The sequence below is a fragment of the Ahaetulla prasina genome, chromosome 1 (genome assembly GCF_028640845.1).
Source record: "Ahaetulla prasina isolate Xishuangbanna chromosome 1, ASM2864084v1, whole genome shotgun sequence".
NCBI lineage: Eukaryota > Metazoa > Chordata > Lepidosauria > Squamata > Colubridae > Ahaetulla > Ahaetulla prasina.
Window position 1 is genome coordinate 252782038 of NC_080539.1, and position 19250 is coordinate 252801287.

At 41.0% G+C, this 19250-nt stretch overlaps 1 protein-coding gene across 1 annotated transcript in view; it reads right to left on the minus strand.

The window, feature by feature from the left end:
* Positions 1–938: 938 nt before the first annotated feature.
* IGFBP5 (insulin like growth factor binding protein 5) overlaps positions 939–19250 on the minus strand; it is a 43772-nt gene continuing 25460 nt past the window's right edge. The window contains exons 2-4 of the mRNA XM_058196063.1: positions 10480–10709; positions 7886–8005; positions 939–7291 (exon numbers count right to left, since the gene is read on the minus strand). Coding sequence (XP_058052046.1) covers positions 7160–7291; positions 7886–8005; positions 10480–10709 — 482 coding nt within the window. The 3' untranslated portion in view covers positions 939–7159. The remainder of the gene's footprint in view (positions 7292–7885; positions 8006–10479; positions 10710–19250) is intronic.

Consider the following 19250-nt stretch of genomic DNA (forward strand, 5'->3'; position numbering starts at 1 on the left):
ATGTAGTGTGGATTTTTATCTTTCCCACCATGGACATCAGAAATAGTCCAAGAATTACACTTGAGCTATATTGACAAGAGTGGCAGCTTGACGGATATCCTTGAATACTAATTCCAATACTAATAGGACAATTTTCTAGGGATCAACAGCAAAATACCCAAGGAAGAAAAATAAGGCATTTTTTTTTGTCATGAGGCAGAAAGCAGAAGCACACACATGCATGTGCATAGATGCATGTGTGTATGTATGTTGAATCAATTTTCCGGTCAGTTTTGACACCTGCAAATTACCTGGACCACCAGTCCCTGCAGTTTCCTTTGGCCAGGTTTCAGAAATGATTTGGCCTTGCGTCCTTCCTAGGGCTGAGAGAAAGGGACTGGCCCAAGGTTACTCAGCTGGTTTTTGTGCCTAAGGTAGGATTAGAATTCCTGGTCTCCTGGTTTCAAGCTTGATAACAATAGCAATAGCTATTTACATTCTAGCGAATTAATCAATATTTCATCTTGTAAAATGTGACTACACCAAAGAAGGCAATAGAATAGAACAAATATTTTCAGGATCTAGTTAGGAATAATTCTGATTCACAATGTCTGGCGTCATCATGGTGTAGATCTGACTTTGACCTAATGATACTCCAAACTCTTTATCTTTTCCCCCATGAAAAAGCAGATGGTATTGACTCTTAGTGAAAAAGTGACATAAAACAGTGGGGAACCCTGATGAATGAAGGATAATTTTGATGCTCATCCATGCCATGAGTGCCTATATCCTCCAAGACTTGTGTAATAATAGGTCTTTGATCCATCTCCATGTCTATGTAGGCCTTTTGTCCACGTCCATTAATACTTCGGTAGTTCCAAAGAGTCAAAAGATTCTCCATTGGCTCGTTTAATAGCAGGCTGGCCAGTTTTAATCTAGCGTATACTGAACACACAGACTTGTTTTAGGCCATGCACGCAGACTTAACTGAATGCATAACTTTATTAAATAAATGCTTTGTCATAAGAAAAGACAAAGATCAAAGAGTAACATAAATTATAAGTTGAATAAATAGTATACAGCAATCTTCACCTTTTAATAAAATGTGAGATTCTTTTTTTTTTAAGTACAAAATGCTAAACAGAGCATTACACTCCTCATCCATTGTCAGGTTTTTTTTTTCTTCACAAACTGCATTTCCCCCCCACTGGTAAGAGTATGAATATTCTTGTTTACTGCAAAGGAAAACAAAAACAAAACAGCCACAGAACTAAGGTATGTATGTATGTCTGTAAGTATGTATGTAAAGCTATTAAAAGCTACTGTAAAATGTGTAGTGAATAAATGGTGTAATGAAAATCAAAAAACAAAACCAGGCAGGTATCTCGGAATCTTGTCTGTTCACTGTGCTATTGTGGGGTGTAATCATTGCATTGGAAGGGCAAGGTTGGAAATGGAAGGACTCAAGTTTTGGGGCATTAGCCAAGCAGTCCTAACAAGAAGAGAGTGGGAGGTGCTGGGAACTGGGGTAACTGGCTAACTGCGTAAATTTATCTAGGCTCTATTAAAAGTGAAAGAAGGAAGGAGAAAGAGAGGGATGGAGTGGAGAAATAGTGCAGTCCTCCTCTTTGAACTAGTGGTTTCAAAATACAACTGTCCACCACAGCACTGACAAAGGATCTCTGGCTGCAAATAGGTTTGGGCTATTCTAGAAGCTGCCTGCCTTTGAATATTATCAGCTGCAGTGTGACTCTCTAGAGAAGCCTTCTCTGACTTGGTGCTTTCCAGATGCCTTGGAACCCTAACATCTGGCCAGGGTGGCTTAGGATTATTTTGGAGAATGTTAAGGCACATCTGGAGAGTCCTCAGGTTGGAGAAGCCTGTTAGAGGCCTAGGTGTGCTCCTAATCCCAACTGGCTGATGATTCTCTTGGAGCTCAGAATTTACTACCTGCGGTGCCTCCAAAGCCTCCTTCGCGCTTCCATTGTTTATGCTTCTGAAGGGAGCTTCCCCCACTGCTTTGTCTTTTATCATTTTTCTTACCTCCTCGCATTGTGATTTGCTCCTCTGATGGGAGGAGGGTCATTTATTGGGGGACAAAAATAATCAGGGGAGTTTTCTCCCTTTGGTCAAGAATAAAGATGGGAATCAAAGCAGCAGGGTTGTTGGCCAAAGTGACTTGCTTCCCTTTTCCTCCACATAGGGCAGGTCTGATCAAATTATTTCGGAACTTGGGCAGGAAACCTAGAAAGACCTCTCCTTTGCTGGAAAGAAAGAAGGATGATCTTTACCCAGAACCAACTGCCCGAAGCAATTTCATCTTCTTCCAAATGGCTGGACTTGAAGGTAAAGAAGATTAGTAGGGGGAGAAAGAATAAAGGTTAATTCTCAGGATAGCTGCCCTCATGGGGAAGAACTCCCCCTCCCCAAATTTGCTTTATTCACCTTTCCTGAAATAATCAAAGCTTGCAGGGATGGCTTAGAAAAGGAGCTCCATTGCATTTCTAGTGAGATTTTAAGTGCTGGGGCAAGAAATCCAGCGAAGACTTCTATGGGTTGAATCTATCCTCCAGGCTATTTAAGTTAAGATTAAATAATAACAGAGGCAAGAGAGGTTCTACTCTAGCTAATGCACTTGGGTTGGTTTCTTTTTCTTATCTCAGTCAGCCAAATAGTAAGATGAAGGGACTATCCTTGGAGGCAGTTGATGAGTTTCTGAAACAGCAGTGCCAGAAATATTGCATTGGGGCTGACAAGGGAACAGTTATATGGGGAAATTATTCCCCCGCCCCCAGTCACTTCCCTTAACAGTAGAATTTGTGTCTCACGGATAGGAAGACCAATGACCTTCCTCAAGTCTGTTTATAGAGGAAGAAAAGCTAGCATTTTCTATGGGTAGGGTAATGTTTTCAAGTGTCAGGAAACAACAGACACATATCAAGGATGGTGGTAGTGGTGGGGCGGGGAGGAAAAGGAAATAACGAGGTTTGAGTTAAAACTAGGGAAGGAAGGAAGAAGCATTTGAGTTACATTCTTTCGTCTTAGGTAATTTAGGATGAATTTGTATCTCAGGCTGACACTTAACAAAAAAATTTCTTTCTAAATTAACAACTATTTCTCTTTCTAGGAAACTTAGGAAATTCAGTCACATAGTAGGATTCTGGACACTCTTAGAAAGCTATTGTTGTCAGGATACTTTGGAAAGAGCTAAACAACAAAAATATATTATAGTAATAGAAACCCAGCAAGACCTGTACATTTGCCTCACTTATTTTTCTTATGTGCCTAGTGCATCTCCTCCCACTTTATGTTCTAGGCAGATGTACCTGCTGCAGATGTATATACCTCACCTTCTCTTCTTTAATGCTAGCTTTACAGAAAGGGGTATTGATTTTAGAGTCCTCAGACTTTCTCTCTCTTAAAACAATCATGTGTGCATGGAGACAAATGGTTTTGTTAAAGAGTCTCTGCCCTATAGAAAATAAAGAGGCTCCAACCCACCCTTAGGCAGGGACAGTTTCTTTCGAAAGGGGACCAAACTCAACCTCCGCCATCAAACGTCAGAAGTTAGCAGATATGACACACATGAGAAGGCTCATTTGGTTAGTCTAGTCTAGCCTAGCCTAGCCTAGCCTAGCCTAGCCTAGCCTAGCTATAATGGATGGAAGGCAAAGGGGTTTTCTACATGAATTTCCCCTGGAAATGTCAGGCCCAGAGTAAAGATAGGAATAATCATGGCAGCGATTGGTCATTTGAAGGAATTCTAAGACAAATTACGCTTTCGCAATATTAGGTCATCCCGATTGGGAACGCTGGCCATTTTTCCGAAGAAACCCCTGACTGCCATTTGGCTATCATTGGAAAAGAAATTCTGTCCTCAGGGCTTGGATTAGCAATAATTGATGGGGATTGGATTTAACTCTTCCCAACTCCGCTTAGAAGACCTGACAGAAAATCTAAATCACACACAAATCTCTTGCTTAGGCATAAGTTACCACAGAGGCTGGCAAAAAAAGTGCCTCAAGTTGCCAACAGCAGAGATAATCTTCCTCCTGTCACCATCACATTGATATGTACCCTTTTCATGCCTCATATACTTGGGACAGAGAAGTCCATTCATACAATTTCTGGATTTATTATGTAGACCAACCTTCTCCTACTTGATGCCATTGATGCCATCCTAACAGAAGAGCTTTTCCCTGGGGGTTTTGAGGATCACTGTCGCAATACTTTTGAGAGTTGCCAAGTTGGAGAAGCTGGCGCAGAATTTCTAAATGAGCTACACCGTCATTACTTAGCATTAGTGGTCTCTAGCATCTTATCTATTATAGAATTTGAAAGGAAGGTTTAGGCTTTTGACTAATTATAGAACCAGCAGAATACTTCAGGGCTTCCTTAAAACAGAAGAGGACAGAAACAATTCAACCAGCTACCAGCCCAGTGGAGATAGTAAACTTAGGCATATTTTCCTCTTCCTAAAGCAGGACGGGAAGGGGGAAAGTACTTGGATCCAGCTGTCACAGTAGCAAATATTTCAATCAAAAGTACAGTTCAACCATTTGTTTGTATGAACGCTCATGGTAGGCTGAGCCTCAACTCTTAGAAGAATAGCTATGAAACCACTGCTGCCAAAGCCCAGGGAAGAGGACAATTTCTGGAAATAACAAATAATTGGATCAGATATCAAGATGTGGGACAAATGGATTGAGCCGAATTTTTCTTTCATGGTTGATAGTAACCAACAGCTCATCAGACTTCAAACAGGTATACCTACTGAAGAAATAAGTGTTTGCATCCATCCTTATAAGGAGAGGATTTTGCCCATCTACCTTCTGCTTTCATAGTGAGCCCAAATATCCCAATTTTTTCTTATCAATTCCCATATCCCTGCTAATGCCAGATATTCATTAGCCTTCCAATGTAGGTTTTGAACCGAGTTGAATATTAGTGGCGAAGAAGCAAAACCCACCACAGTCACTTGGATGCAATAGCCAATCCTGTCAGGAGGGTTTCTCCTTTCCTTTCATCCATGTTAGCTGTGAGTACTGTGCATCATGGGTGTCCTTCTGGTTCTCCCATCAGTAGCACCCTTTCCGGATGCTGGACAGTTGTGAGCTTGTTGTTCCTGCTCCTAGGAAGCCAGCTTTTTTTCTCCATGCTTCTGATCAGGACTTGGCTTGGAAGTGCTTGCAGTCAGCCCCAGCAAGATCCTCAAGTCCTTTAGAGTCCTCTCTCGGAAGGGAAATATATTCAGGACTGTCTTATATTGGCTAGTTAGATCATGGTGGGCCAATATTTCTTGCCGGCTGCTATTTCAAGGATTCATCCCACAATCAGAATGGGAGCTGTTCCTTCTTGTTGTGGCCTTGCCTTTCATTCATTGTTATGGGCATTGGGGGAAAAACAACAACAACCTTGTTATGGCAGCGTCCATGGAAACATAACAAAGAATTAAAGCAACAATTATAATTACAAAGAAATTAAAAGGCTTTAGTGGTCTGCCCGAGCCTGAATGCCAAAGCTGTTGAATCAATGGTCTCTACAAGTGGTTGTATGGGTTTGGTTTCTCTTCCTTTCCTGACAGGGTCCCTAGGTTTTCCACAGTGGGGCACTGTCAAAATTAAATAGGTGCAGCTTCTCCCCAGGACAAATAACACATTAGTGTAGTAGGTCAAATCTTCACTGTTGAATTTCTGCTTACTAAGCAGCTGTTAGAGATGCCGAAGTTCTGTCAGGAGAGAGAGAGAGAGAGAGAGAGGCAGGGGGGAAAAGGGATAACCTCTTTTCAGCCAGCCACTCAAGTAGGCTTTGAAATTGTAAAGGCCTCTGCCGACAGAGACTTCTCTGAATGTTGTAGATATGGGGAAATGGTAAAACGTTGCCCTTATTACAGATCGTGTTTACATTTTTAGTATGGGTAAATTTTATGAAGCATCAACCAGCCTCTTGGAATTTTCATTGTAAAGGACATTTGGGATCTCGTAGTGAAGAATCAGGTGTCCTTCCAGAGTTAAAAACAAAAACAAAAAGGCAAAGGGATCTTACTGTTTAAGCCTGTCAGAAGGTGGAAATCCACAGGTGTGTTTATAGAAGCAACAAACGTCTCAGGCTTTAAGTGCCTGCAAGATGTCTGGCGAACCATGTTTCAACTTGGGCACTGTTCCTGCAAATACACGACTCTGAACACCTTTGACTTACGCAAGTAGCCCTGAACAAGTTGCGGGGCCTTCATGCACAATTAAAATCAAAGGGCTTTGCATGGAAGGAAATGGGATTGTTCAATCGAGAACAAAGAGTAAACATCTGTGCACGCATCTGTATTTACATAGGAAAGGACTGTACAAAACACTTTAAATAATCAGGTTGAACCCTTTTGCTGTCCTGGGAAAGAAACTCACTGGGAACAGTAAGTTTTTAATTCTTAATTTTGCTTCATCCCACTATAGGATTCTGTTGTCATCTGACCTTTTGCTTTTTAATAAAAGGAAAGTCATAGAGGGCAAGGGCACCAACACGCTTTTAGTCCTTGTTAGGGGAAAGAGAGAAGAGGTTCCAGAAATGAACATTTTTTTAAAAAAAAAGAAGAAAGAAAGAAAGAAAGAAAAACATGCCCAAATAGATAATAGATAAGGAGAAGCCTGCTTGTCCTAAGAATTGTTTGTTTAAACTAAGTACTTTTTTTAAACTGGAAAGGCTTTAAACTGCAATATCAAAGAAAGGAAAAAAGAAATTATCATTCAAGTGCCTCTGAGAGCTTCCTAGGTCAGTGCTTCTCTGGGTGGCAGGCTAGAGTCAAGGGCAAGCATGGTGGTCTATGAGCTTCTTGATGGCCCTGTCCCATGGAGGTGGTCATCATGGTCATCTTCCTTCCTTCCTTCCTTCCTTCCTTCCTTCCTTCCTTCCTTCCTTCCTTCTTTCCTTCCTTCCTTCCTTCCTTCCTTCCCTTCCCTTCCCTTCCCTTCCCTTCCCTTCCCTTCCCTTCCCTTCCGCCTTAATGGGTTGCCTTTTCTCCTTCAGTCTCTGTCATTGCCACTGAGAGAAGCTGATGACATATGCTGTAGATTCCGAGGTCCACAGTTCCTTAAATGAGATGAAAGGAATCAGTCTTTTGGGGCATCGTGAGGTGTGGGTGGGTAATGGGTGGGGGAAGGGCTCTGGCAGAGAGAGGCAACCGGGATCTTCATTCTGTGTTTCCGCTGTCAAAGTTGTGACACTGCAGGTCTCCAGCTACATAATCAGTTCCTGGAAGCTTCAATCCATACTTGTCCACACACCAGCACAGGCCACGTTTTCGGCCCCGAGATGGTTTGCACTAGAAGGGGGAAGGAAAAGGACCAACAGTGAGCAGGAGGATAGCCGGGCTGCCATTTCTAACACCTGATTTGTCTTGCAGGGAATTAACCTGAACTTTCAATTTATCATCAAACTATCAGGAGAGGAGGACAGAAGGTAAATCCAGCTTGTTACTTAGCTCAGCAGGATTGATCTTACAGAATATTCTCCAAGGTCAGAAATTCATTTATTTGGGGTGCAGGAGAAGGCTATGCAGTGCACTCCTGATATGATGACTGGCCTCCCCTCTAATACAGGGGAAAAGCTATCCTATCTGGAACCATGCATCTACAACAATTGCAGTGGTTCTGGATCTAAAATGTAGCCAGCTTCTCATCATTTTGTGAGGGCTTCTATAGCCTTCATACAACTGAACAAATATAACTTCTCTCTCAGCTATGGTCTGGAATTCAAAGCTCCAAAATGGTGGTAGGGCAAGAGGTTCTCCATTGGTGGGAACTCAAATCTGGTGTCTGGACTGACAATGAAAAAAAAAAAAAAACGGTGCAAATTTGTCCCTGCTCCTTATCTGCCAAGCATACATTTTTATTTTGAATCCAGCAGGAAATAATACCTGTTTCCTTTTATAGAAACCTTTCCTGTCACAGTTGGGAAGATGAACAGCTCGAGGGATCATTCGCTGGCTAGATTTGAGCTCCTGTAACGACGCCTCCATTTGCCGACGGCAAGGGCCCTGAAGAAAGAGAAGCAACCACAGAAATGTTGGTTAAGGAATACCAAGAAACTCAAGGCTTGAGTGGATGAACACAGAGCTTCCAATGTGGGATCAGATGCACCAGACTATACCTCATAGGGACCCCATTCTTGACAATGGCTCAATTTATCTGAGTGTGAAGACTGATATTGTTATTTATTTAAACATATTGGCCACAGTCAACGTCAGTGGACTCTGGGCCACTTTTTACAAAACTGAAAAACAAACCAGCTAAAAGCATAAAATCAGACAGACAAGCCAGACTAAAATGATCTGATAAATAACAAGATGAATGAACAAAACAGAGGGCATTGAACAAAGAATACATCTCAGGCTTGGGACCGAAACCAGGTTTTTTAAAGCTTTCCAGAACCCCAGGAAAGAGGGTGTCATCTTTACCTGGGGGTGGGGGAAGGGATTCTGTTTGGGGGCTACAGCAGAGTAGACAGGGTTCCTAAGTCCCACAACATGGCAATAATTAGTGGAGGGGACTTGGACTGCACTCATTCTGCTGGAACATACTCATCTATAGGAGATAAGTTGTTTCTCAGGTATCCAAGCTCTACGCCATACAGAGCTTTATATAGGTAATAACCAGCACCTTGAGGTTATTGAACTCCTGAGGATCCAAACAAATTTCTCTGAATGAAATTCCAAACTGAATTCACATGCCAGCATTTTTAAGCAGGAACAAAATTGCAGAAACTTTCTGATAGTGCCTGCCCAAATCATAGGAAGGCTACTAGAAAAAGCAAGAGAGAAAGAAAGCTCTCAAATTGAAATGGGTCTTTTTATCTGAAACAGGAATTTTTATCTGAAATTTGGCAGGTCTGATAACCTCATAGAAATTGGAAAATGCATTGTTTGGTTGGAAAATATGTGTGGTGCCGGTTAGAATCCTGGTTCGTTCCTCAGCTTAAGCCAATTGAAACAATGCAACCAACGTGACAAAAATGGAAAAAACAAAAACAAAACACCTGTCTTTTTGTGAAAATATCAGGAGAAAATGGAATCATGGCTGACTCATGTGCAGCTTTTTGTCAAAGGCCACAACAACCATGTCCTTCTCAGATGTAATGTTTCCAAGCTATGAGTCTCCTATCTTGTATGTGCATCCTGTATTTTTTCTCTCTAAATATAATAACTTACATTTATCCTTGTTAACAGGCATCATGTTCTTCTCAGCCCAGTCTTCCCATCTAACCAAATTAGACTGAAAGCTTGTTCTGACATCTGACTATTGGCCATAATGTTACTTCTGGTAACTCCCAATGTTGTCCTCTAAATATTTGATAAGTAGATCACCAATCCTATTGTTTATTTATTTATTTTTAATCCAGCCTTTATTATTTTTATAAATAACTCAAGCTATCAGACAGATACACACAATACCCCTTCCTCCTCCTGGGCTGAGAGAGAATGACTGGCCCAAAGTCACCCAGTTGGCTTTTATACCTAAGGCCAGACTAGAACTCACAGACCTCCCAGGAGAAACTTCTCCTAATTTCAAGCCTGGAGTCTTAACCACTAGACCAGTGGTGGGATTCAAAATTTTTTACTACCAGTTCTGTGGCCATGGCTTGGTGGACATGGTGTGGCTTGGTGGGCTTGGCAGGGGAAGGATACTGTAAAATCTCCATTCCCTCCCCACTCCAGGGGAGGGTTACTCCAAAATCCCTATTTCCTCCCATTCAGCTGGGACTCGGGAGGCAGAAAATAGATGGGATCAGTCAGAGGTGGTATTTACCGGTTCTCCGAACTACTCAAAATTTCTGCTACTTGTTCTCCAGAACTGGTAAGAACCTGATGAATACCACCTCTTCACTAGACCAAACTGGCTCTTATGCAGGTAATTAATAAAAATGTTGAACAATACTACCCACAAAACAGTTCTGATTACTGTTTTCCCACTTCATGTTGAGCTTTTAATGCTGTCTTGCTGGTTGTCCACCAATTCTGTGTCTACCTCATAGTATTCCAAACTCTTCTGGGTAATGGCCTCCACTCAAAATAAAGGTAGCAGGAATATGGGAGGAGAAAAGCAAGACAAAAAGATATAGAGAAAGTGTCAGAATATTCATGACTGGGAAGACGTGGTAACAAGGTCAGCCAATGAATAGGGATAGCAATTAAGTCAGCCAATTGGAAGCTGAGACAGACAGTTGGCTTCCAATTGGAAGCTGAGACACGCCAGGGCGTGTCTCAGTCTGCAGCTTCTGAGTCTATAAAGAAAAATTGAAACCAGTGTGTGTGAACTTGTCTGCTGATCTGAGGTGAAATGAAACTGAATCTGCTGTTGGTATTGTAAACTTACTTCATGTATTATTGTGTATACAAAGAAGTTAATGAATCCAGCTGAATCAGTTATCTGTGTGTGCTCCTGAATTTGTTTTTTTTGCAATAAACTCTGACAGAAAGGAAGACATAGAGATCTTAGGAAGGATGGCTCTTACCAATTCGAACTCTGGTCTTAGCTCCGGAGCAGCAACTCGAGGGTGTGCAGTATTTTCTGCCCCACCCACAATCTTAGATAAGGTCAATTTCTTCTTGCGGTCTTTCTTCACTGCCTCTGCCTTTAGTTCAGAGTAGCGCCCGAGCCCCTTGTTTCTATACATTTTGGATGAATAGGTCTCCTCAGCCATCTCAGAAGTGGTCGGGTCTTCGTGCTCCCGGGATTCCCTTTCTAGATGGGAAAAACAAGAAAGAACATTTTCAATTTGGGTTTGGACTTGTCACCATGTTCACCAATGTACTGGATTCCAAATGGCGATCACATGATTTTGGAATATTGCAATTGTCATAAATATGCCGACTGCCGAACAGTTTAATTTTGATCACATGATTGTGGTGATGCTGTAATAATTGTAAGTGTGAGGATCGGTCCATAAATCATTTTTTTCAATGCTGCTGTAACTTCAAACAGTGGCTATCTGACCACTTGACCTCATTCAAACCAACAGATGAAGCCTCATGGACATTCAGAGGACTCTGCATACCACCTCTGGCATATGTGCCCTAGGTTCGCCATCATGACCCTAGATCATGGATAGGCTCCCTTCAGGATAGTGTCATCCCATCAAGAGGTCAGCCCTGGGGTGCCTATCGTATTTTGGCTTCAATGGACATTCCCCATCTGAATATACTATTAGCAAGAGTAACAATCATTTTTATCAACATTGTCAATATACAAGTGTATATTCTGACAAAGGGATAAAAAAATTTGGACCATCAGAATTTTTTAAGGTCAATATTTCTTTTTTAGATCTCCCAAGACAAGCCTGAAATGCAGGCAAATAGCAACATGGATTGCATCTGAAAAATAGATTTCCTCTCAAATGTGTATTAGATAAAAGTATGCAAAAGAGAGAGAGAGAGAGAAAGAGAGAGAGAGAAAGAGAAGAATTTTACTACTGGAAAAATATTTGCATTTCAAAACAAATGCGTGCACAGAAGTTCATATGTTAGGAAAAGTGTATGGAAAACTGCATTAATTTACATTTGTGTATGTTTTTGTGTGTGAGAGAGTGTATGAGTGGGAGAGAGAGAGAAAGAGTGAGAGAAAGGGAGGGAAGAAGGAGGGAGGAAGGAAGGGAGGGAAAGTTAAGTAATAAAACTGTAACAAATTAACTTGACAGAATTACCTGCCCCTGTTCTGACATTGGCTTACTGGCTGGCCCAAGAAATTTCAAAGCAGACAAATTGCTGATACCAGCTTCTTGCTAATCCTCAGTATTTGATCACTAAAAATACATTGCCACTTAAAAGGAATTTTACTTTTCTGAGTTTCATAGTCTAATTGCCAGTTGTTTCTTGTCCAGGTGTTTGTTTTATTATATTTTTTTCTGGAAAGCAGTTCACGTTGGTGGTTTTACCCATGCTTTTGTGGCATTGAATTCCAGAAGAAAAATACATCCCACCTCTTAAGTTTTGTACCTGATCCCTGCCAATATGATCTCTTTAATAGATGGTCATTTTCAGAGCTCCAGGGTGGTTTATATATAGGAGCAACTTGGTGACAGCTATACTTAGCTAACTTATGACCTTTAATATGGCTCTTAAAGCAAAAGAGGGTTATTTTTGGTTCCCAATTTAAATGAATCTTAACTCCCAGAGTCTATGGAATCCTCTACTGACCATGTCTACTACTAGAAGAAAGGAGAGGGGGATGGGGAGCACAAGCTGGTAACAGGAAAGAAGAGTAGAAACATGGCTTTCTGTATCTATAGATCCAAAAAGATGAGAGTTTGCTGAACACTCTCTAATCCCCAATTGGTGCTAAGCTTGCTGCTCATTTCCAAAAGAACTTTATTTCCATGCTCACATGACCAATGGGCTCAGGTTGGTGCCTTCCAAATACGTGGGGATGCAACCCCTTTCATTCTGAGGCAATAATCTCTTCAGGCAGAGAATACTGGATTTTGCAATCCCAGTTTATGTCAAAAGTGCAACCTGGGAGGTATCCAAGATGTGGAACTTGAAAATCTTTATGGAGAAGAAATGCTCTTGGTCTCAACAAGATTATCTAAATACGTAGCTGCAGGGTAATCTGAAGCAATTAGACATTTCTTACTGTAATCTTGAGAATTCTAGGATACTGCTGGGGAAAATCCTAGCAGGGAACAAGCCAGTTTTGAACAGTTCAGGTTTAGCTGGTATGCTAGCTATGGCCTTCCTTGAAGAAAGGTAAATCGACCAGCATTTTTGTTATCTTCTGATAACAGCTAGCATTATAGCACATGGTCCATTAAGTAGTCTTTAGAGACACCAGTTAATTCAAAATACTGTATACTGATGGGCTAGAGGCCAGGAAAATATTTTCCTAATACCGAAGATATTTCATTGACTTCTAATCATAAAAAGATGTTCCTTGATCATATATACACATATTTTTGCAGTCTGGCATTTGGGTTATTTTTCCCTTCTTGTCTAATGCTGTGCTTTTATCAGAAGCAGCTTTATATGGAAATTTAGTAGGCACTTTTATACAGTGGTGAAATTCATTTATTTTTTACTACCGGTTCTTTGGGCGTGGCTTGGTGGGCGTGTTGTGGCTTGGTGGGCATGGCAAGGGAAGGATACTGCAAAATCCCCATTCCCTCCCCACTCCTGGGGGGAAGGATATTGCAAAATATCCATTCCCACCCCACTCTGGGACCAGCCAGAGGTGGTATTTGTTGGTTCTCCAAACTACTCAAAATTTCCACTACCGGTTGACCAGAACCTGTCAGAACCTGTTGGATTTCACCCCTGCTTTTACAGGCACAGAGATAAAGTGGTGAAAGAATACATCGCAACACAATAGGTTGCTGATAAAGGCACAAAGGCAGCAAAAATAGCAACAATACCTCCTAACCTCACCTAATTTTTAAAAATGCAAATTTGACTATCCCCATCAAGGATAACATGCAGTTTTTGTGTGAGTTTTGTTGTTTTCTTAAGATTGTCTCTCACCTCTTCTCCAGGAACTCAAGGAATCCTAAACACAGACTTCCCTTCATGTTACCTTCACTACAACCCTGGGAGGTAGAGGTGGGAAGTAGCTCAAAATCACCTCTAAAATTCCATGATAGAGACCAGATCTGATCCTGGACCCTCTTAATCATAGGCTTTGACAGCTATGCCACTAAACTGCTATTGGGCTCTTCCAGTACATGTGGGTGCAACTCATTTTTGTTGTTGCTGCTGCTTTCAATCTCAGTGGTGTTTCCTGGTAACTGCCGAGACTAGTCCCTGCATTTTTCTTGGCAAGTTTTCAGAAGTGCCTGCTTTCTAGAGCTGAGAGAGAGAGAGAGTTACTAGTTCAAGCCCTCCAGCTAGCTTCAGGTCTAAGTTTAGACTAGAACTCACCATCTCCTAGTTTTTAGTCTGGTACCTTAATCACCTAAAATTAGTTTGGCTCCTTAAGTTCCATTACAGCTTCATGCTCCAAATATACATGTACTTGTCCAGATTTTATTTTAGAGACAGAACCGAACCCAATTCAAGTTTAATCAATTATGAGCATGCATCAACAGTTTCTTTGCTTGCTTAAAATGAGTCTTTCTTTTTAGGCTCAACCGCCATTTTCTGAGATAAATCAAATGCTTAATGGAATCTCCCTCTCCCTCTCCCTCCCTCCCTCCCTCCCTCCCTCCCTCTCTCTCTCTCTCTCTCTCTCTCTCTCTCACACACACACACACACACACACACACACACAATACAGTGAGAAACAGAGAAATAGAATTTTTATGCAAAACTTCTTTCCCACGGATAGATCATTACCCTGCATCCTGAAGAGGGCACCAGAGGCATGTATAACATGCCTGAGAAATATAATCTGGTTATAAATAAACTAGGTTATAAATTACTGAAAAATAAACTAGGTTATAAATTACTGAAAATATAAACAGCTTAAAACTGGAATCTGTTGGCAAGTCACAGTGGGGAAGCACTGGCCAATTTCTAATTCCTTTTGGGCCCTGGCATGGAGATGCCAGCAGCTTCCAGGAAAAACAAAAAAACAAACAAACAACAACAACAACAACAAAACCCACAACAACCCCAAGGTCTACTTTGGGAGGCATGATATGGGGTAGTAATGCTCTGAAGGGTCTCTAATTTGTTTGGTGGGTTTTAACTTTACTTCTTTAAAGCTAGTTCATAAGATATTTGTCAGAGATTCTGACTTTAAAACCTGGAAGATTTCAGAAGCCACAAAAAAGGAGGGGCGTGTGTGGAGAAAGAATGTGTATTCCAGCCTGTTGGAAACAAGGAAAGTCTTCCTGGGCATGCCTTTTGCATAAATATATAAATGCTTCTTGAAAGCTGAATAGCAGTCGATGAAAGCAATTGCTTTTGCTCCAGTTAGACCTCAGCCACTGCTTCTAAAAAGATATGCTGCCTCTGCCCATGGATGTTCCATATAACCAGTATGGTTAGTAGTCATCAGGGAAAGTCATGCAGAAAACTGCATTTTGAGGAGTAATGGTGGCTTGAGCTGTGTTAGTTTTTGTGGTATCTATAGTCTCTCAGCCTTTTTCTATCTTATCCCGCAGTATAAGTAGACCTGGCCTAGTCCCTCCCAACTGGTTCAAAATTCCTGGTGTTTTTTTGGGTGTGTGTGTGAAATAAAGCACCCACTTTCCTTCTTTCCTATCTTTAAGCTACTTGGAGAACAGACTGGATATACACAAGCGTAATTTGCACGGTGTCCAAATTAGTTATTTTAAAACTTCTCCATACAATAGTGTTCTCCACAAACCTAATTGTGTAAGTTAAAAAAAACCAAAACAAACCACAGTAGTAAGGAGGTTTACTTAGGATGAATAAAAGATGATTCCCTGTAAGCCAGTGGTTCTCAACCTTTATAGTGCTGCGACCCCTTTACTACAATCCCCCACGATGTGGCGACCCCAACCGCAGAAGGGGGAAAAAGGCGGCAAACTGTTTTTTTGAATTTATCGCACCTGAAGCCGTATTGGCTAGCAATCTGAACTGCTGGCGATTGCCTTGAGGACGGAGGCATTACAGCGGAGACTACTCCCCTATTAAGTTTATCGTGCCTGAAGCCAGATTAGGCTAGCGATTGGGAGTGATTGCAGCTGGCTTGAGAGGGAGACATCAGAGCAAAGATTTCTCTCTTTTTTAATTCATTGCGCCTGAAGCCGAATTCGGCTAGCGATTTGAAGAGCCTGCAGCTGGCTTGTGGAGTCAACCATTGGAGCGCGATTCTTCGACTCACAAGTATACTTCCCATATTTCCGATGGTCTTAGGCGACCCCTGGCAAATCGTCATTCGACCCCTAACGGGGTCGCGACCCACAGGTTGAGAACCGCTGCTGTAAGCAGACCGGAAAGGATGGCAAGGTTAATCTCTTCCCTACCATCTTTGCTTACTTTCCTTCACTGCAAGTGGTCTGAAGAAAGTAATAGCCTTATGATCTTCCCGAGAAGCTCTGAAAATTCTAACAAGTTTTATATCAACTTAAACATTGTGTAGATTCATTGCAGCCAAAGTGTTTGTGAAATAAACCAGTTGGTTTAAGACACGGGTATCAAACTCGCAGCGTTACTTTGCCGTCACATGATGTTTTGTGGTGTTTCCCCCATTCCCAGAGCTGGGGTGGGTGTGGCCTGTGCGTGACGCAGTCGGCCGACGGGCTGCCAGTTTGATACTCCTGGTTTAAAGATGTCACATGGCTGCAGTATTTATTTTGCTGAGATGAACATAGAATTAGTCCAGAAGATGACTTGGAGGAAGTTTCATTTTTTTCCTGGGCAAAATAGCATCATTTAACAGGAGTTCCAGCATTCCTGTGATGAAGAGAATAAGCTTTGGAGAAAACTGGAGATTGGAACCCCAGATTAAGTTGAGGTGTAATGACAAGAAAGCCGGAGCCTTCAGAGTATTATGGAATCTGGAACAATTTTTATTATTGGCTGGAAAGGAGGAGGAATGCTGGGATAAAGGACTATTAATGAGCAAAATGTTTTGAAGTTTTTATGTTAATTTGTTATGATAGATACGATTGAATTAGATATTGATGCAACCTATATGAATGAAAGAATATATATAATTGAAATGTGATAATTAGTGTAAATTTGTATAGAGATACGGAAGTGTATTAAGTATAAGGTAAAATTTGATGAAAATGTTTATGCCAGAGATATTATGCTATGTCCACTGTTTTTAATTTGTATTATTAATAAAAAACTTAAAAAAAGAAAGCAAGCCTGTGCCTTAGTGGATCGAACCTAAACTTTAACATTTTAGTCCAAAGGGGTATTTTTGTGTGTGTGTGTGTGTGTGTGTCAGGGGAAGGATCAATTTAATCATAACCCCACAACAGAAACACACAACACTAATTTGCATAACATTTGTCTATGCTGATTTATACGTATAAATGAAAGTGTAGGGCGAAAAATAACCTAGTGATTTGTTTCCTGGCATAGCCCATTACTCTTAACGGCCAGGCTTCATCTTTATACCAGAGAGACAGGACAGGTCTTATGAGCACACGAGTCTGCTTCAAACAGCATACTATTTTAACAGGCATGAGTCTGTTAGTAATGTCTTACTAAGAAGACATTAATGGATAATTAAAAAATAGGCTGTAAGGGCAATGGCTATCTTTGTTTCCAGTGGTGATATTCAGAAATATGCTACTGATTAACCTGGTGGTAAAACTGTATATAGGGTGGAGGGTGGATTTTTTTTAATTTTTTTTTTTGCTTGCCTTCAAGTTATCCTCTGACTGTTGGACAAGTCTCTGGAGTTTCTTGGCCAAAAGTGTTTAGCCATTGTCTGCTTCCTAGAAAGTGACTGGGCCAAGGTCAACCAGTTGTGCCTAAGGGATGAGTAGAGCTCATGGTATCCCGGTTTCTAGCCACTACACCAAACTAGCTTTCATTATATAACAATCACACATAACGATATAATCATGTGGGTATTTATTATGTAGGACAGATAGGAATAGAATAGAATTCTTTATTTATCTATATTCATTTGTACCTATGACTATCATTAAGTGTTGTACCTTAGAATTCTTGATGAACGTATCTTTTCTTTTATGTACACTGAGAGCATATGAACCAAGATAAATTCCTTGTGTGTCCAATCACACTTGGCCAATAAAAAATTCAATTCAATTCAATTCAATTCAATTCAATTCAATTCAATTCAATTCAATTCAATTCAATTCAATTCTATTCTATTCTATTCTATTTGCCAAGTTTGATTGGGCACACAAGGAATTTGTCTGGGTGCATATGCTCTGAGTGTACATAAAAGAAAAGATACTAAGGTACAACACTTAATGATAGTCATTGGGTACAAATAAGCAGTCAGGAAACAATCAATATCAATAGAAATTGTAAGGATACAAGCAACAAAGTTACAATCATACAGTCATAAGTGGAAGGAGGTGGGTGATGGGAACGATGAGAAGATTAATAGTGAAGATTTAGTAAATAGTTTGACAGTGTTGAGGGAATTATTTGTTTAGCAGAGTGATGGCATTTGGGAAAAAAATGTTCTTGTGTCTAGTTGTCAGGCCAGTGACAAAAATTGGGAAGAAATAGTATAAGGAAGAGACCTAGCATAATATTATTAAAGAGGAAACTGGAGGGATACTTACATGAGGGTCACATGATATGCTAAATCTGGGTTAGCAATACACCCATGCTTCGTTCATGTAAGATGCAGTGCCCAAACCAACCAACCATATTGGGGCATTAAGAAACTGACTGGTTCACTTACTTTATTAAAGCAGGGATTAGGTTTCCATTTGGAAGTGGAGAGACAGAGGATGGAAGCAATCTCTGTTAAATAAAGTGTGCTTTATAGATTCTGAAATCATTGCAAACACCACTCAAAATAGGGTAGCCAGAATCTTACCCTGCAACATTAGATTGGAAGCCACATTTTTAGTTTTGTTGCTGGGCAGGTGCATAACCATGCCTATGTGTTAGCAATCCCAAAATCAAATTTCAACTCTGATCTTTCTTTGGCAACGCTATGATTCACTTGTCAGGGGATGGGAGAGGGAGACCGAGAAAGACAATCACTCAAAGAGGCTACATTTTGGGCTGATCTTTCTGAATAACTAGTCAAGCTTTGGTTTTAAAGCAAAACAAACAAACAAAAAATCTGGCCAGGTGGCAGCCTTAGCAGCAAACTGGTTAGACTGGTTGAACTGCAGCTAGAAAGCAATGCTTGGTGGTCTCTTCATCTTTAGAATTCCTTTCTGCCTGTTCCAGTGAGAACAAGAGGAAGGGGTTTAAAAGCTCCCAGGCATTAAGGGTGCCTGGAACTGACAGGGGTGGAATGTTAGCTGGAATTCTGAAGGGCAGGGGTCTCTCTTGCTTTCCTCCCCCTGCCCAGAAACTTGGGTTTGTCCAAGGATCACGTGTCCTCTGAGTAGAAGGAAGAGGAGCTGGCTTCATCAGCTGAAACAAATGGAGATGTTACTGATTCTACCTTGTATCATTACCTGCTATTGTAGCTGGTCTGCAAAAATTGCAGAGAGAATTTTCTGTATATCTTTGCTGTCCCCGGATGGCTGTCTGGAGTTTTGCATGCCAGATCTGATAGACTTATTCTTGATACTTAATGTGAGTTGAACTTACATGATACAATTAGAATTCTGTACCCAAGTCAAACACACATGAATACACCTAACAATTTTAAGTGTCCTCCTCCTACCCTTACTGCAAGAACATGACAGAGAGGGATGCCTGACACTTT